This window comes from Oncorhynchus masou, chromosome 16 (genome assembly GCF_036934945.1).
Source record: "Oncorhynchus masou masou isolate Uvic2021 chromosome 16, UVic_Omas_1.1, whole genome shotgun sequence".
In the NCBI taxonomy this organism is placed as follows: Eukaryota; Metazoa; Chordata; class Actinopteri; order Salmoniformes; family Salmonidae; genus Oncorhynchus; species Oncorhynchus masou.
Genome location: NC_088227.1, coordinates 9,339,582 through 9,362,075, shown reverse-complemented (window position 1 = coordinate 9,362,075; position 22,494 = coordinate 9,339,582). Strand labels below are relative to the sequence as shown.

The following is a 22,494-nucleotide window of genomic DNA, read 5'->3' as shown; positions in this document are numbered from 1 at the left end:
TTGCAAACCATAGTCTGGCTTTTTTATGGAGGTTTTGGAGCAGTGGCTTCTCCTTGCTGAGTGGCCTTTCAGGTTATGTTGATATTGGACTCGTTTTACTGTGGATATAGATACTTTTGTACCTGTTTCCTCCAGCATCTTCACAGGGTCCTTTGCTGTTGTTCTGGGATTGATTTGCAGTTGTCGCACCAAAGTACATTCATCTCTAGGAGACAGAATGCGTCTCCTTCCTGAGCGGTATGACGGCTACGTGGTCCCATGGTATTTATACTTTTGTACTATTGTTTGTACCGATGAACGTGGAACCTTCAGTCATTTGGAAATTGCTCCGAAGGATGATCCAGACTTGTGGAGGTCTACAATTTTTTGTAGTCCTTGGCTGATACCTTTTGATTTTCCCATGATGTCAAGCAAAGAAGCACTGAGTTTGAAGGTAGGCCTTGAAATACATCCACAGGTACATCTCCAATTGACTCAAATGATGTCAATTAGCCTATCAGAGGCTTCTAAAGCCATGACATCACCAAGCTGTTTTAAGGCACAGTCAACTTAGTATATGTAAACTTCTGACCCACTGGAATTGTGATACAGTGATTTATAAGTTAAATAATCTGTCTGTAAACAATTGTTGAAAAAATTACTTGAGTCATGCACAAAGTAGAGGCCCTAACCGACTTGCCAAAACTATAGTTTGTTAACAAGACATTTGTGGAGCGGTTGAAAAATGAGTTTTAATGACTCCAACCTAAGTGTATGTAAACTTCTGACTTCAACCTTATATACTGCATTCTATGCTATTCTAGTGTATATTAGTCTATGCCACTGTGAGATTGCTCGTCCACATATTTATATATTCTTAATTCCGTTCCTTTACTTAGATTTGTGTGTATTGGGTAAATGTTGTGAAATTGTTAGATAATACTTATTAGATATTGCTACACTGTCGGAACTAGAAGCACAAGCATTTCGCTAAGTCAAGCCATTGTTTATAGAGAAAATGAGAGCAGAAGAGCAAATGTAAACCAGGGAAAAACCACGCTAACCTCCCCAAAGCAAAAAAAATAAGTTTGACAACCCTCACCTATTTTGGACCACCCCTCCCCCCTGTGAATTTCTATCTGTCCCTTAGCGATCTTTGGTTATTTGATGGATACCTATTCTCACGGGTTCAAACTAGTGGCCTACCTACCTCAAGCCCAATTAAAACATAGTTTCTATTGGTCGAGGTCTTTGGGTTCAATTTTGCATCAACATTTTGCTTGTGTCCCAAATGGCACATATTCCCAAAAGACTCAGTTACAAAGTAGTGCACTACATAGGGAATAGGGTGCCATTTGGGACGCCACCTTTGTTCCACTGGCCTGTGCATTCAGTGCAGACAGCTTGATATATTTCTATGGATTGTGTTACATAAGCCCAGTCTTTGGGTGACCCAGCTGATTGGTATTTGGTGGCCCACTTCTGGGACCGGACTGCTGGTATAGATCAGTCCGAGTTCAGAACCAATGGAAACTCCAATGGAAATGTACTGAAAGTACAGGCTTTGGGCATTCACCTAAATAGATTTGTACTTATTCTTTACATACAGCATATAAAAATATACAGTGCATTCGGAAAGTATTCAGACCCCTTCGCTTTTTCCACATTTACATTTTTTTAAGCCATATTCTAAACTGGATCAAATAAAATAAAATCCTCATCAATCCACACACAATACCCCATAATGACAAAGTGATAACAGGTTTTTAGAAACGTTTTCTCATTTATTAAAAATAAAAGATAGACATACCTTATTTACATAAGTATTCAGACCCTTTGAAATTGAGTTCAGATGCATCCTGATTCCATTGATCATCCTTGAGATGTTTCTACAATTTGATTGGAGTCCACCGGTGGTAAATTCAATTGATTGGACATGACAGTGCATGTCAGAGCAAATACTAAGCCATGAGGTCGAAGGAATTGTCCAAAGAGCTCCGAGACAGAATTGTGACAGCCCGCTTGGAGTTTGCCAAAAAGGCCCTAAAGGACTCTCAGACCATGAGAAACAAGATTCTCTGCTTTGATGAAAACAACATTGAACTCTTTAGCCTAAATGCAAAGCGTCCCGTCTAAAGGAAACCTGGCGCCATCCTTACGGTGAAGCATGGTGGTGGAAGCATCATGCTTTGGGGAGGTTTTTTCAGGGACTGGGAGACTAGTCAGGATCGAGGGAAAGATGAACGGAGCAAAGTACAGAGAGATCCTTGATGAAAACCTTCTCCTATGTGCTCAGGACCTCAGGCTGGGTGAAGGTTCACCTTCCAACAGGACAAGGGCCCTAAGCACACAGCCAAGAAAGCGCATGAGTGGCTTCGGGACAAGTCTCTGAATGTCCTTAAGTGGCCCAGCCAGATGCCGGACTTGAACCCGATCTAACATCTCTGGGGAGACCTGAAAATAGCTGTGCAGCAACGCTCCCCATTCAATCTAACAGAGCTTGAGAGGATCTGCAAAGAATGGGAGAAACTCCCCAAATACAGGTGTGCCAAGCTTGTAGCGTCATACCCAAGAAGCTGTAAGGCTGTAAATGCTGCCAAAGGTGCTTCAACAAAGTACTAAGTAAAGGGTCTGAATACTTATGCAAATGTGATTTCCGTTTTTTATTTTTAATAGACAAAAAATGTTTTTTCTTTGTCATTATGGGTTATTGTTGTGTAGATTGATAGAGGGGAAACGATTCAATCAATTTAATCAATTTTTGGAGGTTGTAACATAACAAAATTTGGAAGAAGTCAAGGGGTCTGAATACTTTCTCAATGTACTGTATACTACAAAAGGGACATTTTCTGTGCTTGCTTTAGCTTGAATAGTTAAGCATCATATCTACTTTAAATATATACAGTACCAGTCAAAAGTTTGGACACACCTACTCAAGGGTTTTTATTTATTTTTACTATTTTATACATTGTAGAATAATAGTGAAGACATCAAAACTATGAAATAACACAAATGGAATCACGTTAACCAAAAATGGGTTAAAACAAATAAAAATAGATTTAATATTTTAGTTTCTTCAATGTGGCCACCGTTTGCCTTGATGACAGCTTTGCACATGCTTGGCATTCTCTCAACCAGCTTCACCTGGAATGCTTTTCCAACAGTTTTGAAGGAGTTCCCACATATGCTGAGCACTTGTTGGCTGCTTTTCCTTCACTCTGTAGTCCAACTCATACCAAACCATCTCAATTGGGTTGAGGTCGGGTGATTGTGAAGGCCAGGTCATGTGGTGCAGCACTCCATTACTCCTTCTTTGTCAAATTGCCCTTACACAGCCTAGAGGTGTGTTGGGTCATTGTCCTGTTGAAAAATAATTGCAAACCAGATGGGATGGCGTATCGCTGCAGAATGCTGTGGTAGCCATGCTGGTTAATTGTGCCTTGAATTCTAAATAAATCACAGAGTGTCACCAGCAAAGCACCCCCACACCATCACATCTCCTCCATGCTTCACAATGGGAACCACACATGCGGAGATCATCCGTTCACCTACTCTGCGTCTCACAAAGACACGGCGGTTGGAACCAGAAATCTCAAATTTGGACTCATCAGACCAAAGGACAGATTTCCACCGATCTAATGTCCATTGCTTGTGTTTGTTTTATGATTGGTGTCCTTTTGTAATGGTTTCTTTGCACTAAATTCGACCATGAAGGCCTGATTCACACAGTCTCCTCAGAACAGTTGATGTTAAGATGTGTCTGTTCCTTGAAGTCTGTGAGGCATTTATTTGGGCTGCAATTTCTGAGCCTGGTAACTCAAATGAACTTATCCTTTGCAGCAGAGGTAACTCTGGGTCTTCCTTTCCTGTGGCAGTCCTCATGACAGCCAATTTCATCATAGAGCATGATGTTTTTCGCGACTGCACTTGAAGAAACTTTCAAAGATCTTGAAATTGTCTGGATTGACTGACCTTCATGTCTTAAAGTCATGATGGACTGTCATTTCTCTTTGCTTATTTGATATTGACTTGGTCTTAGGGCTATTGTCTGTATACCACTCCAGACCTTGTCACAACTCAAAAACATTAAGAAGGAAAGAAATTCAAAAAAATGAACTTTTAACTAGGCACACCTGTTAATTGAAATGCATTCCAGGTGACTATCTCATGAAGCTGGTTGAGAGAATGCCAACCTGGCATTAAGTCAAATTGTGGATACTTTGAATAATCTCAAACATAAAATATATTTAGATTTGTTTAACACTTTCTTGGTTACTACATGATTCCATGTGTGTTATTTCGTTGTTTGGATGTCTTCACTATTATTCCACAATGTAGAAAATAGTCAAAAATAAAGAAAAACCCTGGAATGAGTAGGTGTGTCCAAGCTTTTGACAATTAAGAATATAATCATGTTTCCTTTCCTTGGACCTGCTTCAAATAGAGCTTGATCATTTACTGTTTCCAAAGCCTCACAGAATATTTTTCTTGTCTCTTCAGAGGACCTTTCAATCAGCATATCAGTGTCTAACTCACAGATCACAGAGAATGTGGTAAGTGTATATCAAATACAGCATATTAGATATGTATAGCTACAGCTCCACAAGCATTCCTGATAACTGAGTGATTTAGGAATATTTAAAAATGTCTGCAAAATGTTAGATGGATTGTCTGTTTAGTGAAATATGTTTTTGATCTTTTCTTTAGGATATCAGTTCAGTCTACCAGATCTTTGCTGATGAGGTCCTGGGGTCGGGCCAGTTTGGGATTGTGTATGGAGGTAAGTCAGACTGACTCTACAGTAGTTCCATTGGCTTTATGTACATTGTGAAGTGGGAAGGAAATTCAGCAACTCTTCAGGACCGTGGAAGTTGAAAAGAGCTTCTTTTTTTGCTTTTAACAGTAACAAAGCTATTTTTTTATCAACTTCCGCAGTCTTCCTTAGAGTTTCTGAATTTCCTCTTCACTTCAGTTTGCTCCTCAATTCATGCACCTTGGTTGGAGAGCGTGGTAGCAGCAGAGTGCCCTTCCCTTTGGCTTCATGTACATCTATCCAGCCATGTTTTCTTCTCTTTATAGTGGCTTTAATTCACAGGGAGAGGGAGGCTACTAGCTTGTTTTTCTTTGTATGCTTTGCAAATAAACTTTTACTAGTGGAATTCCTCGCCGTCGGTCTATTCTATAGTTGGAGACAGAGGAGGAAATACAGACAGTTCATTTGCAACAGTCTGCAGGGAGTAGCCTGTGATTTATCTTTTTAATGTCCATGCTTAGGTAAACACAGAAAGACTGGGAGAGACGCGGCCATCAAAATCATCGACAAGATGAGGTTCCCTACCAAGCAGGAGAGCCAGCTGAGGAACGAGGTGGCTATTCTCCAGGTAGACAAAGGACTGCGAAGCCTGGCTCTTTCACAGCCCGTCTAGACCCCGATAGCCTGGGAATCTGAATCTTGTTAGCTACGTTTCGCTATTGTTTCACTGAACAACATTAGTAAAACGTAGAGATCCAGTTTGGAGTCCCGGGTTAGACCCTTGAAGAAATTCTGAAGAAATTATGTACTTTTTCTGATTTCAAAGTGCGTCTGTGGACCCTGGTATATACATATCTCCATTTGTGGAGTGTGGTGTTAGTTGATTAAAAAAAAAAACATCTAATGTGCGTGCAGCACTGTCCTATGCATAGTGGAGGTCATCTGTCACCAAGCACATAGAGAACACGTTTCGGTACATCTTAGATCTCCTTCTCCCTAATTGCACGTCAGCGATAAATATTACATTTTGAATTGAATTAAATCCCTGTCTCGCTGCCTGTCAGAACCTTCACCATCCTGGGATCGTCAACCTGGAGTGCATGTTCGAGACTCCCGAGCGGGTCTTTGTTGTCATGGAGAAGCTCCATGGCGACATGCTGGAGATGATCTTGTCCAGTGAGAAGAGCAAGCTCCCTGAGCGTCTCACCAAGTTCCTAGTCACACAGGTCAGTTACAGAAAAATATCATTTATACTAATGAACCACAGTAACACTTTACGCAAAGTGTTTTTATTACTGTGTAATTGTTTCTGTACCCTAGAGATAATTACACAATACTGGTAAGCCACTGTAATGACAAGTACCACAGCTCAGCCAATAGTAAGTCTCCCCATGTGCTTCCTGACCCACAGATCCTGGTGGCTTTGCGGCATCTCCATTTTAAGAACATCGTTCACTGTGACCTGAAGCCTGAGAATGTTCTGCTGGCTTCCGCAGAGCCTTTCCCTCAGGTGAGTACATGAGCTGTCCACCACAACGAGCGGACTGGGCTATTGGGCTCATTGTGATTTTGATTTATTTAACCAGATCAATTACTTATAATTACTTTGCTTACTAAAGCATTCAAAATGGAACTTACCCATAAGGAATGGCAGCACAAGGATGACCTTGGTTCCTATGTGTGTTCCTATAGGTGAAGCTTTGTGACTTTGGCTTCGCTCGCATCATTGGCGAGAAGTCGTTCAGGCGCTCTGTGGTGGGCACGCCCGCCTACTTGGCGCCTGAGGTCCTACGCAGTAAAGGCTACAACCGTTCCCTGGACATGTGGTCGGTGGGCGTGATCGTTTACGTCAGCCTCAGCGGGACCTTCCCCTTCAACGAGGACGAGGACATCAACGACCAGATCCACAACGCTGCCTTCATGTACCCTCCCAACCCCTGGAAGGACATCTCTGGAGAGGGTAAGAGCGAGTGGGTGGGTGCATCCCAAATGGCACCGTATTCCCTTTATAGTGCACTATATAGCGAATACGGTGTCATTGAGGACGCACTGTTTTTTTTTTAATGATCAAAAATACATGTTTTTTCCCTTCTTTACAACATGTCCAATTTTGCTATTATGGATCATTTATTTTGAGAGCCATCTATAGCACTCTCGCTTTATAAGTAGATTCTAGACAATAGTCATGCACTGGCGCTTTTTACAGTCACCAACCCTGTAATCACCAAGTAATTGGCCATTACAGGATAAATACACTGTTGACTCACTCAGTGTACTTACAGTGTGATCTTTTGGGGTTTACTCCTGGTCAAAACTAGACTGTGGCTCCATCCCAAATGGCACTCTATAAGGCCCATAGGGCTCTAGTCAAACGTAGTGCACCGTAAATGGAAAAGGGTGCCATTTGGGATGTGGCGTGTGTCCCTATTGGGTTGACCAGTAGACCGCCTTAGTTTCTGTTTCCCAGGGTTGCTGTGGTTGGTCTTCACCTTTCTCTGTGTGGTCTTTTTCAGTCTCTCCCCTCAGAGAAAGAAGCCTACTGCTCAACTCTTTGGAAGTGTCTTTGGAACTTTCTTTGTTACTTTGAGACTGATAATAGCGTAATATTTGTGTAGTCCTAATTGACTCAACCTAGAGGTAGCCATGTACACTATACAGTGGGGCATCTGGATTTTTTTTCCTCATTTTGTCTGTCATAGTTGAAGTGTAGCTATGATGAAAATTACAGGCCTCTCTCATCTTTTTAAGTGGGAGAACTTGCACAATTGGTGGCTGACTAAATACTTTTTTGCCCCACTGTATATACAAAAGTATATGGACACCCCTTCAAATTTCAGCCACACCCGTTGCTGACAGGTGTATAAAATCGAGCACTTGTCTGGAGTGGCCAGACTGGGGAGAGCTTGTGCTGGATGGAAATGTAGATCTCCCTTGTTTCTCATGTTGATGTTGTGCATGTTTGTCCATCTACTCACAGCCACAGACCTGATCAACAACCTCCTCCAGGTGAAGATGAGGAAGCGCTACAGTGTGGACAAGTCTCTCAGTCACCCCTGGCTCCAGGTAACACACCTGGACATTGACCAGGAGGATCTACCTTCAGTCACACCATGTCCGTCACATCATTTAAATGCAACACATCTCTATGGTGTTCACAGTTCACTCTGTTATTTTTTTAAAAAGGACTCACTCCGTCTAAGGATCTATGATAAGCTACTTCTCCTAGGCTTCTTCTTGCAGTTTGCTAATGACAATACACTTAACCTATACGCTTCCCATCCCTCCTCCAGGATTATCAGACGTGGTTGGACCTCCGGGAGTTTGAGACACGCCGAGGGGAGCGCTACATCACCCACGAGAGCGATGACACCCGCTGGGAGGAGTACGCCGACGAGAGAAGCCTGCACTACCCCAAGCACTTCATCATGGCGCCCAATCTGGACGACATGGAGGAGGACCCCTAGTGGCCGGGAGGACTGCCTGCAGGATGCAAGTGTTTCAGGAGGAGTTCACAGGGCATACTGGGACTCGGAGTCTCATGGCTAGTGCTTGGGTCCCTGGAACCTGCCACTCCTGGCTGAGACTGTAAGCTTAAACAGGCAGAGATGCATATATTAGCCTACATGTATGTGCATGAAGGTGTAATCGTGCACTACTACATTGAACAGACAGGAGGCGATGCAGTGGACAGGCAGCAGTGGGGTGGTACAGTACCATGACATGGGAACACACAATGGTGTTGTGAGGGAAGGGGTGATGTTCGAGTATCTTTAAGTTGTTTTGTTTTCATCACATTCCAGAGACAAGGCTTCTTTCTCCGCCGGCTGCCTTCTCTACAAGCCATAATATACAGTGTGTCTCATATGAGCCTGAAAGACATACATTACCTTTGTGGGTTGGTTAGATAGGGATTCCCCAGCAACAGTAATAAACATTTGCACTGCCTTTCAACCCAGAAAAGGGGTTTCTATAAAATATGGTTACTTTAGACCAAATCCTGGAGACCGAGAAACAGTCAAGCTTTTCAGCTTCAATAGCATATTGTTTTAATGTTGTTAGTTTAACATGTGTATTTGAAATCTCTTCACGACTACATTCAATTGTTAGTTTTCCATGAGAGTGCTAATTTTGGAAAACTTTTCTTTCTATTGGTTTTATGTAATGCTATTGAACTGGAACACTTAAACGGATACTTTGGGATTTTTGCAATTAAGCACTTTCCTTCCCAAGAGTCAGATGATCTCGTGGGTACCATTTTTATGTCTCTTCATCAAGCATGAAGGAAGTAAGAGGTATTTTCGCAAGCCAATGCTAACTAGCGTTAGCGGGATATGCCTGGTAGTCTATGGAATCTACTAGCATGCTAGCAGTTACCATAGACTCCCAGGCATTGCACTAACAGTAGTTAGCAACTTCCTTCAAACTGCACGCAGAGACATAAAAATGGTACCCACGAGTTAATCTGACTGGGGAAGTAGATAAAGGGCTTAATTGCCAATCTCCTGTAGTATCCTTTTAATACAAAATATGCTAATGTCGTGAATATTCACTCAGTGGCTAGTTTATTAGCTACACCATCCCGTTCACAAAAATGGTTCGCTCCTACAGACAGTGAGTCACGTGGCCGTGGCTTGCTATATAAAGCAGGTAGACAGGCATCGAGACATTCAGTTACTGTTCGATTAAACGCTAGAATGGGTAAGACGAGTGACCTAAGCAACTTTGAGTGGGGTATGATTGTCGGTGCCAGGCACGCCTGTTCCGGTATCTCTAAAGAACGTCCGTTCTCCTGGGCTTTTCACGCACGACAGTGTCTGGGGTTTACTGAGAACGGTAAACGAAAAACATCTAGCCAGCAATAGACCTGTAGGCGAAAACAGCTCGTTGATGAGCGCTTGAAGGAGAATGGCAAGAATCGTGCAAGCTAACAGGCGGGCCATGAAGAGGCAAATAACAGTGCAGTACAACAGTGGTGTGCAGAACGGCATCTCGGAACGCACAACTCGTCTGTCCTTGTCACGGATGGGCTATTACAGCAGACGACCTCACCGGGTTTCACTCCTATCAGCTAAAAACAATAAGAAGTGGCTTCAGTGGGCACGCGATCACCAACACTGGACAATTGAGGAGTGGAAAAACATCCCAAACAAATCCCGGTTCCTGTTTCGTCATGTGGATTGCAGAGTCAGGATTTGACGTAAGAAGCATGAGACCATAGGCCCATCCTGCCTGGTGGCAACGGTAGAGGCTGCTCAATTGGTAACAAGGCACAAGTTAGATCCCGTGTTACCAATTGAGCAACGTTTTCATTTCCCAAACAATTCAGGCTGTTCTGGAGACAAAGGTGGTCCGACCCGGTACTAGTTGGGTGTACCTTATACACTGTTCACTGACCACATATATATTTATTTTGCTTATTCGGTGAGATGTTTTTTTGCACTTTTAGGTAACTGTAATCTCTGGCTCCCTTATTGGATGCCTTGAATGATGTTGTGAACCAATCAGCAGCTGCTCCACACGGTCTTATCATCCCTCCTTAGAAAAATGCCAGATAAAAAAAAAATGAAGCTAACTCAAGCCTGAGAATTCTACCGGTAGAAATATAATTAATAGAAGTAATTCTATTTTTAGGATTCTACCATTTTTTTAAATATATATAACTACGAACATTCTGGATGTCATCTAAATGGAGTACAGTGCTAAGTGTCAGAAAAACATTGATATGATTGCTCAATGATAACCAATCCTAGGAAATTGTAGATATTAACTCTCTGCTCTCAGCCATACCGTTAGCTAACAAATGTTATATTTTTTAATGAAGTAAAGATAGTTGATAAATGTTTTTCAAGTACCAAATGTATGATTTTTGTTCAAGAACTGATGGGCCTTCTCAAAGCTTTGCCTTATTTCTTTCCCTTCCTTGTTTCGTTACATGACCAATACCTTGTTGTTCCTTATGTCCTTTGTCCTGTTGTGTATGTATGGTTGACTGGGTCCACCCAAGGCCAGAACCACTGCTGTACTCCGGTGAGAGGGCTGCAGAGCCAAGTATTCCAGCAGATTCACCACGGATACATCCCAAATGGCACCCTATTCCCTATACAGTGCACTAATTCTGACCAGAGCTATTCCCTATATAGGGAATAGAGCGCCATTTGGGATGTATCCAAACGTTTGAGCACATTGAAAGCATGGGAGGATACAGAGAAAGCAGCAGAAACATTTACTCCGTACTCTGTAATAATACAATGAATGCAACATGTTTGCTGAAGAGAGAAATCCTAAATGTGTCATAGAGAGAAGAAGAGGAACGTGGCTTACCATGCCTTCAATACCGTGTGAGTGCGTGTTACATTTTCTCTGTGTTTAGTGTTTTTCCCATCCCAACCTAAATCACGAATTGACCCTGTCTCATTGAGTGATGGCCTTAATAACATACAAATCCATCAGAAATAAAATAGTAGGGACTTGTCATGCTCACCGCAGGATACCCAGTTAAAACATACAGTAAAGGAGTAAAAAGAATGAATGCAGAATTAATTGACTGTGCAACTGTGCGCCGGGCCAAAAAAATGCAGATTTTTATTTTGTGAAAACACCAAGTGACTTAAGTGAGACACCAATATGTTTTCTTCTCCCTCTCCTTACTTTGGTATCAGCCTAATTCGGTCTCAACCCACCACTTTGGACGGTGAAACAACGTTCTGAACTTTGCCATACAGTATACTGTATTTTCAGTGTACAAAGTTCATGTAGAAGGGTAATAATGACTTAAACCTGAGATTCATTTGTAGTTTGTGTTGCCACTGGATTGGCAGATGTCAGTTTTTTCTTTATTTCAATATTGACATATCTAATAAAACATTTTCTCGGACACTACTGCAGAGAATGTACTCATTTCATTTGCAGCTCATTTACAATTGGTCCTAATTTTTTTATTTTTTTATTTATGTAAGATTACACAGTGTTGAAGACATTAACAACACCTTCCTAATATTGAGTTGCACCCCCTTTTGCCCTCAAAACAGCCTTAATTAGTCAGGGCATGGGCTCTACAAGGTGTCGAAAGTGTTCCACAGGGATGCTGGCCCATGTTCACTCCAATACTTCTCACAGTTGTGTCAAGTTGGCTGGATGCCCTTTGGGTGGTGAAACATACTTGATACACATGGGAAACTGTTGACGATGAAAAAAACAGCAGCTTTGCAGTTCTTGACACAAACCGGTGCATCTGGCACCTACTACCATACATACCCTGTTCAAAGGCACTTAAATCTTTTGTCTTGGCCATTCATCCTCTTAATGGCACATAGTGCACTATATAGTGCACTATATAGGGTACCATTTGGAAACATAAGAACTGGGGTAAAGTGCTCTTTTTTTATGGCTCTAATCTGTGTAATTAAAACCAAATGTCACAGAGTGCCAGTGGAGCCTGTCACATTTCATTGTGCCATATGTTAGATGAACAGAGCCATTTGTGGCTGGGGAAGAAAATAAATGGCTAACTACTGCTGTGTAATGATAGCACCACATGTTGAGGCCTACAGAAGGCCCTAGAAAACAAGAAAATGTCTGTTGCCTTTCTCAGAAATCGACACGTTCCTTCCAAGTATAAATATACTGGATTAAATACCATAAATATTTTCAGTCTTAATCAAATGATCACATAAAAATAAGGAAAATACTCTGTGCATTATGTGATTCCCAGACAAAGATGGTACAGCTATATAATATACACAAGAAAAATGTTGTGTGATGACTTTTAATCATCAAGACTTTAATATCTTAGCTTCACATTAGCCTCCCTTCAGTAGGACTGGCTGGTTATTTTGGCTACGGTGATAGTCCTGTGTAATAGTCTCTTTTAATTGCTACTGGGGCAGCAAGGGCGAGCCTGTCAGAGCAAAACACAGCATGCTGCGAGTGGCTGACTTGCATCCCAAATGGCACCCTATATGCCCTACGTAGTGCACCACCTTTGAGCAAGGCTCTGGTCAAAGGTAGTGCACTGCATAGGGAATAGGGTGCCAGTTGGGACATGGCTGCTATCTACGAACGCCACAATCACCCAATTGGTTCAAGATGTTAAGGGAGCCAGGCACCACGTGGCCCATTAATAGTTTCCTTCCAAAAGACAGGAGCAGAGCGGAGCCGTATTCCTAAAGCTTGAAACGCAGTGACCTGGGGTGACGTTCTTCTGACTGAGAACATTTACATTCCGTACCCCTCTGAATTACATGTTGCTTTAATTAACATATATATATGATAAAGAAATAAATCAGTTGCCATCGTCCCTCGGGGTGCATCATTCCTAGATTTGATTAGCACATAAGCTCAACTTTTCAAACTAAATTCAGACCAAACCCTATTGCTTCCGAAGGTATAGTACTAAATTCATGGGTGCAAATTTTAAGTGCCTTCACAGGCGAGTTCACATTCACAGCCTCTGCAGTGCAGTCTCTGTTGGAACCCATGGTGGGTCTCTGGCTACGCTTTTCACGAGAGGCCAAGCTCACTGAAGCTAGCCACAGCCAGGGGCGTTGGGGCCTTCTTGGGAACCGGGGCCATCTTCTCACCCCCCTCGGACTGCTCAGGCCTGGTGAGCCGACTGTGGTTGAGCATGGTGAAGAACTGGAACCTCTCGCCCATCTTCTGGGGGTTGGTCAGCATGTCATAGCCCTGGATCAGCTCGGCCTTTTTAGACAGGTCTGCACATTTCCTCAGCAGAACCTGAAGAGAAACCCAACATTGCAATTGGACAACGCTAATTGAATAGAGGGCAAAGTAAAACTTTTATCCCAAGTGTTCTTGAAAGCCCCGATCAGCCAGTTGAAAACCATGAATGTCCACTTAAAGTATTGCTTTGAATGAAACTGATGCAAACTTATTAGTGGGTGAATTTGTAACGAAACCAGGACAAAAAAACAACACATTGTTTTGTCCTGGTTTTGTTAGGATTCACCCAAGTATGAAATGCTCACTTTGTAAACAAATGTGTTCACAAACAAATGTGTTCCTTGCGCCCAACATTTCTGGGATCTTTTATTTCAGCTCATGAAACATGGGACCAACACTTTACATGTTGGGTTTATATTTTTGTTCAGTATACAATAGTCACCTTAGCCCAATGTATAAATAAGTGGAATAATGCTTTGTGAACACAGGGTTTCTTCCCACCTGTAAGCTTGTATCAATGCCCATATTTTTCAGGAAGTCTCTTTGACAGACAGGCCCCAGGCAGACCACCGTAGCTGCAGCCATCTTAATCAGGCAACTGAAGTTCACGTCAGCAGTAAGGTCAGCAGAGCCAGGGGACGCTAGGACATCATGGAGCTTATGATCTTTGAAACCCTGGGGGTGGGGGACAGGAGAGGCGGTCTGGTGTTATGACAACATGACGCATGACTATAATAGTTTGTTATTGGTGTATTGTTACATTTTCATTTGACTTAATTTGTTCGTTTTTTTAGTTTTTTTTTTTTTTCTTATTCCAAATCAGGTGCTTCCTTTCACAAGCAACAGCTGATAATATCTTCATGTAGTCACTTGTGACATAAGCGTGAGCCGTACTGAACCATGGACGCCTTGTTCACAGATGGGATTGTGCAGTTCCCTGCCACATGTCTTTTGAAGGAGGGGGCCGCTTGTTTGAACCTCCCCCAGCCCCCCTTTTCATCACACAATTTAGTGAGTCCCAGAGCCAGAGAGCCATGCAGTGAGAGCCCACCCTCTTAATAGGGGCCAGATGAGGCTAGGTTAGTGTGGAGCACGAGGAACAGGACTAGAGGGCAGTTGACCCTGATTTCTATGTGTCACCAGCAAAGGGCAAGAAGAGGCATGTCGGCTTCCTGCATCGGTTTCCTTGTCGCTGAGGCTTGTTCGGCTAATCACATCACACTAAGTCAGAGACACACACAAACCGAGACCGTATTAAAACCTGCTGATAAATGGGCCAAGTTGGAGACATGATGGTACGTACTCTGAACGTGTCCGTCTTGGTCCCGCCGTGCCCGTAGTCTGCAATCAGTGCTGCGCCCCCGTCCTCTGTGATCCGATTGGCCAGTTGCTGGACGATGACCCCTCCCTCCGGGCAGACCTCCACGAGCCGTCTCACTTCACCTGCCTAGGAGGTGAGGGGTTTCAGAACAAAAACAAGAGCGGCTCTGCTTACCTCGTCTGTGTGAAGCCCCGGCCAACACACAGAGGCCTGAGAACACACATCATCAATCATACATGGCTTCACTTCCAAATCATCTCCACTAAGCAGCACCGGCTCCAAGCCCCTAGGCAACACAGAACCAAAAGGAGGGGCTTGCCTGGGTGGGATAAGACGCATCCCAAATGGCACCATATTCCCCTATATAGTGCACTACCCTATGGGTCCTGGTCAAAAGTAGTGCACTATATAGGGAATAGGGTGCGATTTGGGACACACCCTTAGACTAATCGGGGAACACATGTTGATGGGAAAAAGAGACTCAAGTGGAGTATTAAAAGCTATATGCCTATCTACTTCTAATGGAAACTCCATTAGACCACAGTGATGAAAGAGCGGAGCACCAGAGACGATTATGTACTGCTTTTAACCATGGCGAGCGTAAAGAGAACTGCGTTAAGGTTAATAAACTCTACTACAATATGTGGAACCTGAGATACACATGCCTGTCAGGCACAGGCTGCAGCCATTAGTTGGGATCTCAAACCAATAAGGGGGTTTCACCCAAGATCACTCATGATGTCAGGCTTTGGCACGCTGTTCAAAGCCCCTGCACTCTTCCAGAGAGACCAGATGAAATAGGTTGGTACTGTATATATTGCATAAACGTGGGTAATAAAAGACAGATGCTGGAGAGTCGTCAAACTTTTAAGGAAAAAGGAGCTTGTTGAGCAATTTGTGGGTGTGTTTGTGTCTATGTACCATAAAACAAAGGCTTAGGCAAAGATATTGAATAGGTTTTTATTTTTTTATTATCTTTGTAATTTAAAAAAAGTTAAAGGCCCAATGCAGCCGTTTTAATCTCAATTTAAAATCATTTCTGGGTCACAAAAGTGGCTGTTATTGGCAGAGAGGTTTGGAACTCTCTTTATTGGTCTATTAACTGATACCGCCTGGTGATGTCACCATGCAAGCCAAAACCACACCCATGCAAAACCGGTTAAGTGTGAATTGTATTTTCAACCAGTACCTATCAGGAAATAATATTGATCACATTTCTTCACACTTTTACAGTGTTAGTTTCATCAGCTGTTGTACAATATGATACAAAACTTAATCAAAAACGTGATTTTCCTGTGTTTTACAGTTTACATACACCTTACGCCAAATACATATAAAACTCAGTTTATCAACATTTCTGACATTAAATCCTAGTAAAAATTCCATCTTAGGTCAGTTCGGATCACCACTTTATTTTAAGAATGTGAGATGTCAGAATAATAGCAGAGAGAATGATTTATTTCAGCTTTTATTTCTTTCATCACATTCCCAGTGGGTCAGAAGTTAACATACACTCAATTAGTATTTGATAGCATTGCCTTTAAATTGTTTAACTTGGGTCAAATGTTTTGGGTAGCCTTCCACAAGCTTCCCACAATAAGTTGGGTGAATTCTGGCCCATTCCTCCAGACAGAGCTGTTGTAACTGAGTCAGATTTGTAGGCCTCCTTGCTCGCACACACCTTTTCAGTTCTGCCCACAAATTTTCTATAGGATTGAGGTCATCACTTTGTGATGGCCACTCCAATACCTTGACTTTGTTGTCCTTAAGCCATTTTGCCACAACTTTAAAGTATGCTTGGGGTCATTGTCCAATTGAAAGACCCAATTGAAAGACCCATTAACTTTAACTGATGTCTTGAGATGTTGCTTCAATATATCCACATAATTTTCCTACCTCATGATGCCATCTATTTTGTGAAGTGCACCAGTCCCTCCTACAGCAAAGCACCCCCACAACATGATGCTGCCACCCCCGTGCTTCACGGTTGGGATGGTGTTCTTCGGCTTGCAAGCCTCCCCCTTTTCCTTCCAAACATAACGATGATCATTATGGCCAAACAGTTCTTTTTTTTGTTTCGTCAGACATTTCTTCAAAAAATACAATCTTTGTCCCCATGTGCAGTTGCAAACTGTAGTCTGACTTTTTTATGGTAGTTTTGGGGCAGTGGCTTCTTCCATGTTGAGGGGCCTTTCAGGTTATTTCGATATAGGATTTGTATTTTACTGTGGATATAGATACTTTTGTAACTGTTTCCTCCAGCATCTTCACAAGGTCCTGCTGTTGTTCTGGGATTGATTTGCACTTTTCACACCAAAATGCATTCATCTCTGGGAGACAGAACGTGTATTCTTCCTGAGCGGTATGGCGGCTGCGTGGTCCCATGGCATTTATACTTGCGTACTATTGTTTGTACAGATGAACATGGTACCTTCAGGAGTTAGGAAATTGCTCCCAATAATGAACCAGACTCTACAATTTTTTCTGAGGTCTTGGCTAATTTCTTTTGATTTTCCCATGATGTCAAGCAAAGAGGCACTGAGTTCCACAGGTACACCTCCAATTGACTCAAATGATGTCAATTAGCCTATCAGAAGCTTCTAAAGCCATGACATCATTTTCTAGAAATTTCCAAGCTGTTTAAAAGGCACAGTACACTTACTGAATGTAAACTTCTGACCCACTCGAATTGTGATACAGTGCATTATAAGTGAAATAATATGTCTGTAAACAATTGTTTGAAAAATTACTTGTGTCATGCACAAAGTAGATGTCCTAACCGACTTGCCAAAACTATAGTTTGTTAACAAGAAATTAGTGGAGTGGTTGAAAAAAAAAGAGTTTTAATGACTCCCACCTAAGTGTATGTAAACTTCAACTGTATATACGAATGTACAAAACATTAAAAACACCTGCTCTTTCCATGACAGACTGACCAGGTGAAAGCTATGACCCCTTAATTAACGTCACATGTTAAATCCACTTAAGTGTAGATGAAGGGGAGGAGACGAGTTAAAGAAGGATTTTTAAGCCTTGAGACAATTGACATGAATTGGCATGGATTGTGTGCCATTCAGAGGATGAATGAGAAAGTAAAAATATTTAAGTGTCTTTGAACAGAGTATCGTAGTAGGCACATCGGTTTGTGTCAAGAACTGCAACACTCCCCCCCCACGCTCAACAGTTTCTTGCGTCTCTCAAGTATGGTCCAACTTGACACAACTGTGGGAAGCATTGGAGTCAACATCCGTGTGGAACACCTCGTAGAGTCCATGCGCCGATGAATTGAGGCTGTTCTGAGGGGGAAAAAAGGGGAGTGCAACTTAAAATTAGGAAGGTTTTAATACTGTTTTGTTCACTCAGTGTCCATTTCCACACTATGAGGTTGAAATAATACTGTGAAATTGATGATAATGCACTTGTAGTGTAAGGCTTGTTTGAAAAGACCACTTGAAATTTCAGCCTGTTTTGGTGGTATGGAGTTTTGGCCTGCCTGGTGACATCCCATCCCCACTCAGACCACTCCCACAGTCCTACCTTTCTAGCTTGCTTGAGAAATTGCTCTTTCCTAAGAAGCAATTTTGTTTCTTTTTGACAATTTTAATTGAAAACAACCACAGTAAGGTTCTTTAATTGTTACACAGAAATTATTTGATATTGACAAAAAAAAAAATAAAACAGCTGCAATCATCAACACGCAGCACTCACCTGTATATGCTGAGGAGAGGCAAGAGTGGGAGCTGGCACTATGACAAACCTCAGCTTGCCTGGCTCGTCTAAGTCAATATCCACCATCACCTCCCTCCAGCCCTTTGTTCTCTGTGCCCACGTCACAATCAATGCACAACGCAACGGATCAAATGGCACTTACAATTCATGTTTTTCAATGACTTGTGATCTGTTATCAAGATCTATGTCTAATCCAAATAGCTGATAAAGTAAATGGACCTGGAATTTGTGGATGGGTAAGGCATCAAAGAACTTATGAGCAAGGTAGATTGCTGAAGCCTGTATGAAAGAAAAAAAAAATAGTGCCAGTCAATAACAAATTCACACCCAGTAAATTAAACTCTTTCCATAGCTAAATGACTAAGTATTAGAACATGCATCATTAGTCTCAGCCAAGTTTCTATACTACGTCTACCTCTAGACACGTAATCCAACATGAGATTAACTCAATTAAGATTAACTACAATTACCTCATTTAAAACTATAGATTACTACCTCTGGGGACGTCATCCAGGTTGCGGTACCAGGAGATGGGGAGGCCTGTGGTGGTGGTCCCCTGGCGGTACACAGGCTCATCCTTCCTGGCCCACCCCTGGCTCTGGTCCCTCGTCAGAGCCTGTCTCAGTTTAGAACTCACCTCCACAAGGTGCACTGAGACAGCAGCCCCACGCAGCTGACTAATGACCTAGACAACACAGACAGACAGACAGACAGCGTATTGTTTAGCAGTTTAGCTTATTAGATTGATGGACTAAATGTGGAAATTGCTCCCTCCACTGGTCATATATTGAACTCACATGAATACGGTCTGTTTACAAAGCATTTGGCCATGTAGTAGTAGGACATAGCATCACGAGACTGGGCATACAGTACCAGTCCAAAATTTGAACACATCTACTCTTTCAAGGTTTTTTCTTTATTTAAAAAAAAAAATTCTACATTGTAGAATAGTGAAGACATGACAACTATGAAATAACACATATGAAATCATGTCGTAAGCAAAAAATGTGTTAATTCAAAAATATATTTGAGATTCTTCAAAGAAGCCACCCTTCTCTCAACCAGCTTCATGAGGAATAATTTCCCAACTGCCTTGGAGGAGTTCCCAAATATGCTGAGAACTTGTTAGCTGCTTTTCCTTCACGCTGCGGTCCAACTCATCCCAAATCATCTCAATTGGGTTGAGGTCGGGTGATTGTGGAGGCCAGGTCATCTGATGCAGCACTCCATCACTCTCCTTCTTGGTCCCATTAAGCGCAAACCAGATGGTATGGCGTCTCGCTGTGGTGTATTTCTGTAGCACAGCACCCCCACATCACACCTCCTCTTCCATGCTTCGCGGTGGGAACCACACATGGAGATCATCCATTCACCTACTCTGCATCTCACAAAGACACAGCGTTTGGAGCTAAAAATCTCAAATTAGGACTCATCAGACCAAAGGACAGATTTCCACAGGTCTAATATCCATTGCTCGTGTTTCTTGGCCCAAGCAAGTGTCTTCTTATTATTGGTGTCCTTTAGTAGTGGTTTGTGGTCTCTCGGAGGACCTGAGCCCTAGGACCATGCCCCAGGACTACCTGACATGATGACTCCTTGCTGTCCCCAGTCCACCTGGCCGTGCTGCTGCTCCAGTTTCAACTGTTCTGCCTTATTATTATTCGACCATGCTGGTCATTTATGAACATTTGAACATCTTGGCCATGTTCTGTTATAATCTCTACCCGGCACAGCCAGAAGAGGACTGGCCACCCCACATAGCCTGGTTCCTCTCTAGGTTTCTTCCTAGGTTTTGGCCTTTCTAGGGAGTTTTTCCTAACCACCGTGCTTCTACACCTGCATTGCTTGCTGTTTGGGGTTTTAGGCTGGGTTTCTGTACAGCACTTTGAGATATCAGCTGATGTACGAAGGGCTATATAAATAAATTTGATTTGATTTGATTTGTGGCAATTCAATTATGAAGGCCTGAGTCACAGTCTCTTCTGAACAGTTGATGAAGAGATGTGTCTGTTACTTGAACTCGGTGAAGCATTTATTTGAGCTGCAATTTCTGAAGCTGGTAACTCTAATGAACGTATCCTCTGCAGCAGAGGTAACTCTGGGTCTTCTTTTCCTGTGGCGGTCCTCATGAGAGCGAGTTTCATCATAGCGCTTGATGTTTTTTGCAACTGCACTTGAAGAAACTTTCAAAGCTCTTGCCATTTTCCAGATTGACTGACATTCATGTCTTAAAGTAATGATGAACTGTCATTTATCTTTCCTTATTTGAGCTGTTCTTGCCATAATATGGACTTAGCCCTATTTGGTAAAAGACCATCTTCTGTATACCACTCCTACCCTGTCACAACACAACTGATTGGCTCAAATGCATTAAGGAAAGAAAATCCTTTTAACAAGGCACACATGTTAATTGAAATGAATTCCAGGTGAATACCTCATGGAGCTGGTAGAGAGAATGCCAAGAATGTGCAAAGCTGTCATCAAAGCAAAGAGTGGCTACTTTGAAGAATCTCAAATATATTTAGATTTGTTTTACACTTTTTTGGTTACTACATGATTCCATATGTGTTATTTCAAAGTTTTGATGTCTTCACTATTATTGTACAATGTAGAAAATAGTAAAAATAAAGAAAAACACTTGAATGGGTAGGTGTGTCCAAACTTGTGAATGGTACTGTACATACTGAGAATGTCATTGGCCAAGGAGCCTCTTCCTGGTCCAAACTCCACTAACTGGAAGTGACTGGGCTTCCCTGCTCCCATCCACTCGCTTAAAACACCAGATCCCCAGCAGCTACAGACAGAGAAACGATAAGCTGAAACCATCATCATCATCACTCAGGGCATTGGTATGGAACATAAAGAAACTCGAACATAGAAAGACTGTTGATCAAGCATGTATATGCATAAATCTACAACACAGCAATCCATACATGTATTGATTAACATTAATTGAAATATGGTTCTGATGACAATGCTTACCTCCCCAAAGAGCTGACTAATTCCTGCCATTGTGATGAAATCTCCATCTGGCCCAAGCATATCATTCTGCACATAATAGCCCTGAAAAATAAACAGACCGTTTCATCTCTGAAACAAACATATCTTTAAAGAATAGTGGCACTGTCTGACTGGTTTCTGTACTGTGTGGGTGTGCGTGCGTGCGAATTGATCAGGTGGTAGTTACCTACCTTGACTGGGTTAGTGAGAACCTCATGTACTCTGCCACTGAGATAGGACCTGTAGCTTTGATCTCGGAGGTTAGGTGGCTGAGCATTGAGTTCCTTGGCATTAGTTTTTCTGCTCCATAATCTAACTATAAAGAAGAAGTTAACATTTAGATACAGATTTCTGATAGAAACTAGACAGACTGAAATGACTGTGGATACAATTCCAATGAGAGATATCCATAAATAGTAAGGCTGAAATAGAGAAACTGATCTTACCAGATGATGGTGGTGGACAAGGGCAGACAAGGACTCTGCTAAAACACTGCAGTGCTCTAACTGTCCTCATTGGCACAGTTATCTAGCTAGTTACAACACTCAGACAATGTTCCACTGTAACAGAAGGCTATAACGTTATACTTTCCCAGAAAGGGACATCCAGCCTGACTGCACAGTAGCATGAGAGAGACAACTGAAAGGACACCGGCAGGGATCAGCTAACTGTGTTTCATAGGCCTACGTACAATATCTTGTCAAACTACAGCCCATCTTTACATGACAGACTTTGGCAGAATATGCATTAATTCCTCAGACTCCACGAGTGTAGCCAACTAGCAAGCTAGCAGATTCAAAAGTGTTTGGTCCACCCAAGATGGTGTAGCAGTCAGACGTGTTTCGTCGTGTCCCGTGTAAATATAGTTTTTCCTTTTTTTTGTTGTAATATTTTTGTATATATATTGTAATATCACTTTCCATCTACAGACTGAATATACTCTCCTGCAACCAGCCTCACCCAATGTGGTACGGATCTGCTATTTTTTATACTTAAGAACCGGAACCCCAATCAAAAGCTAGCCAGCTATTAG

The 22,494-nt window shown here is 42.3% G+C and overlaps 1 protein-coding gene and 1 pseudogene across 2 annotated transcripts in view; one reads left to right on the top strand and one right to left on the bottom strand.

The window, feature by feature from the left end:
* The window catches only part of LOC135557433 (serine/threonine-protein kinase D3-like), a 68,534-nt gene extending 56,923 nt beyond the window's left edge, over positions 1 to 11,611 (top strand). For both annotated transcript variants that reach the window (XM_064990688.1, XM_064990689.1), the window contains 8 exons: positions 4,480 to 4,532; positions 4,687 to 4,759; positions 5,254 to 5,360; positions 5,797 to 5,958; positions 6,144 to 6,242; positions 6,425 to 6,692; positions 7,710 to 7,795; positions 8,023 to 11,611. In XM_064990688.1, the coding sequence (XP_064846760.1) occupies positions 4,480 to 4,532; positions 4,687 to 4,759; positions 5,254 to 5,360; positions 5,797 to 5,958; positions 6,144 to 6,242; positions 6,425 to 6,692; positions 7,710 to 7,795; positions 8,023 to 8,196 (1,022 nt within the window). In that variant the 3' untranslated portion in view covers positions 8,197 to 11,611. The remainder of the gene's footprint in view (positions 1 to 4,479; positions 4,533 to 4,686; positions 4,760 to 5,253; positions 5,361 to 5,796; positions 5,959 to 6,143; positions 6,243 to 6,424; positions 6,693 to 7,709; positions 7,796 to 8,022) is intronic.
* A 1,620-nt stretch (positions 11,612 to 13,231) lies between these two features.
* LOC135557170 (protein arginine methyltransferase NDUFAF7, mitochondrial-like) lies at positions 13,232 to 21,977 on the bottom strand (annotated as a pseudogene).
* Between the last annotated feature and the right edge of the window lie 517 nt (positions 21,978 to 22,494).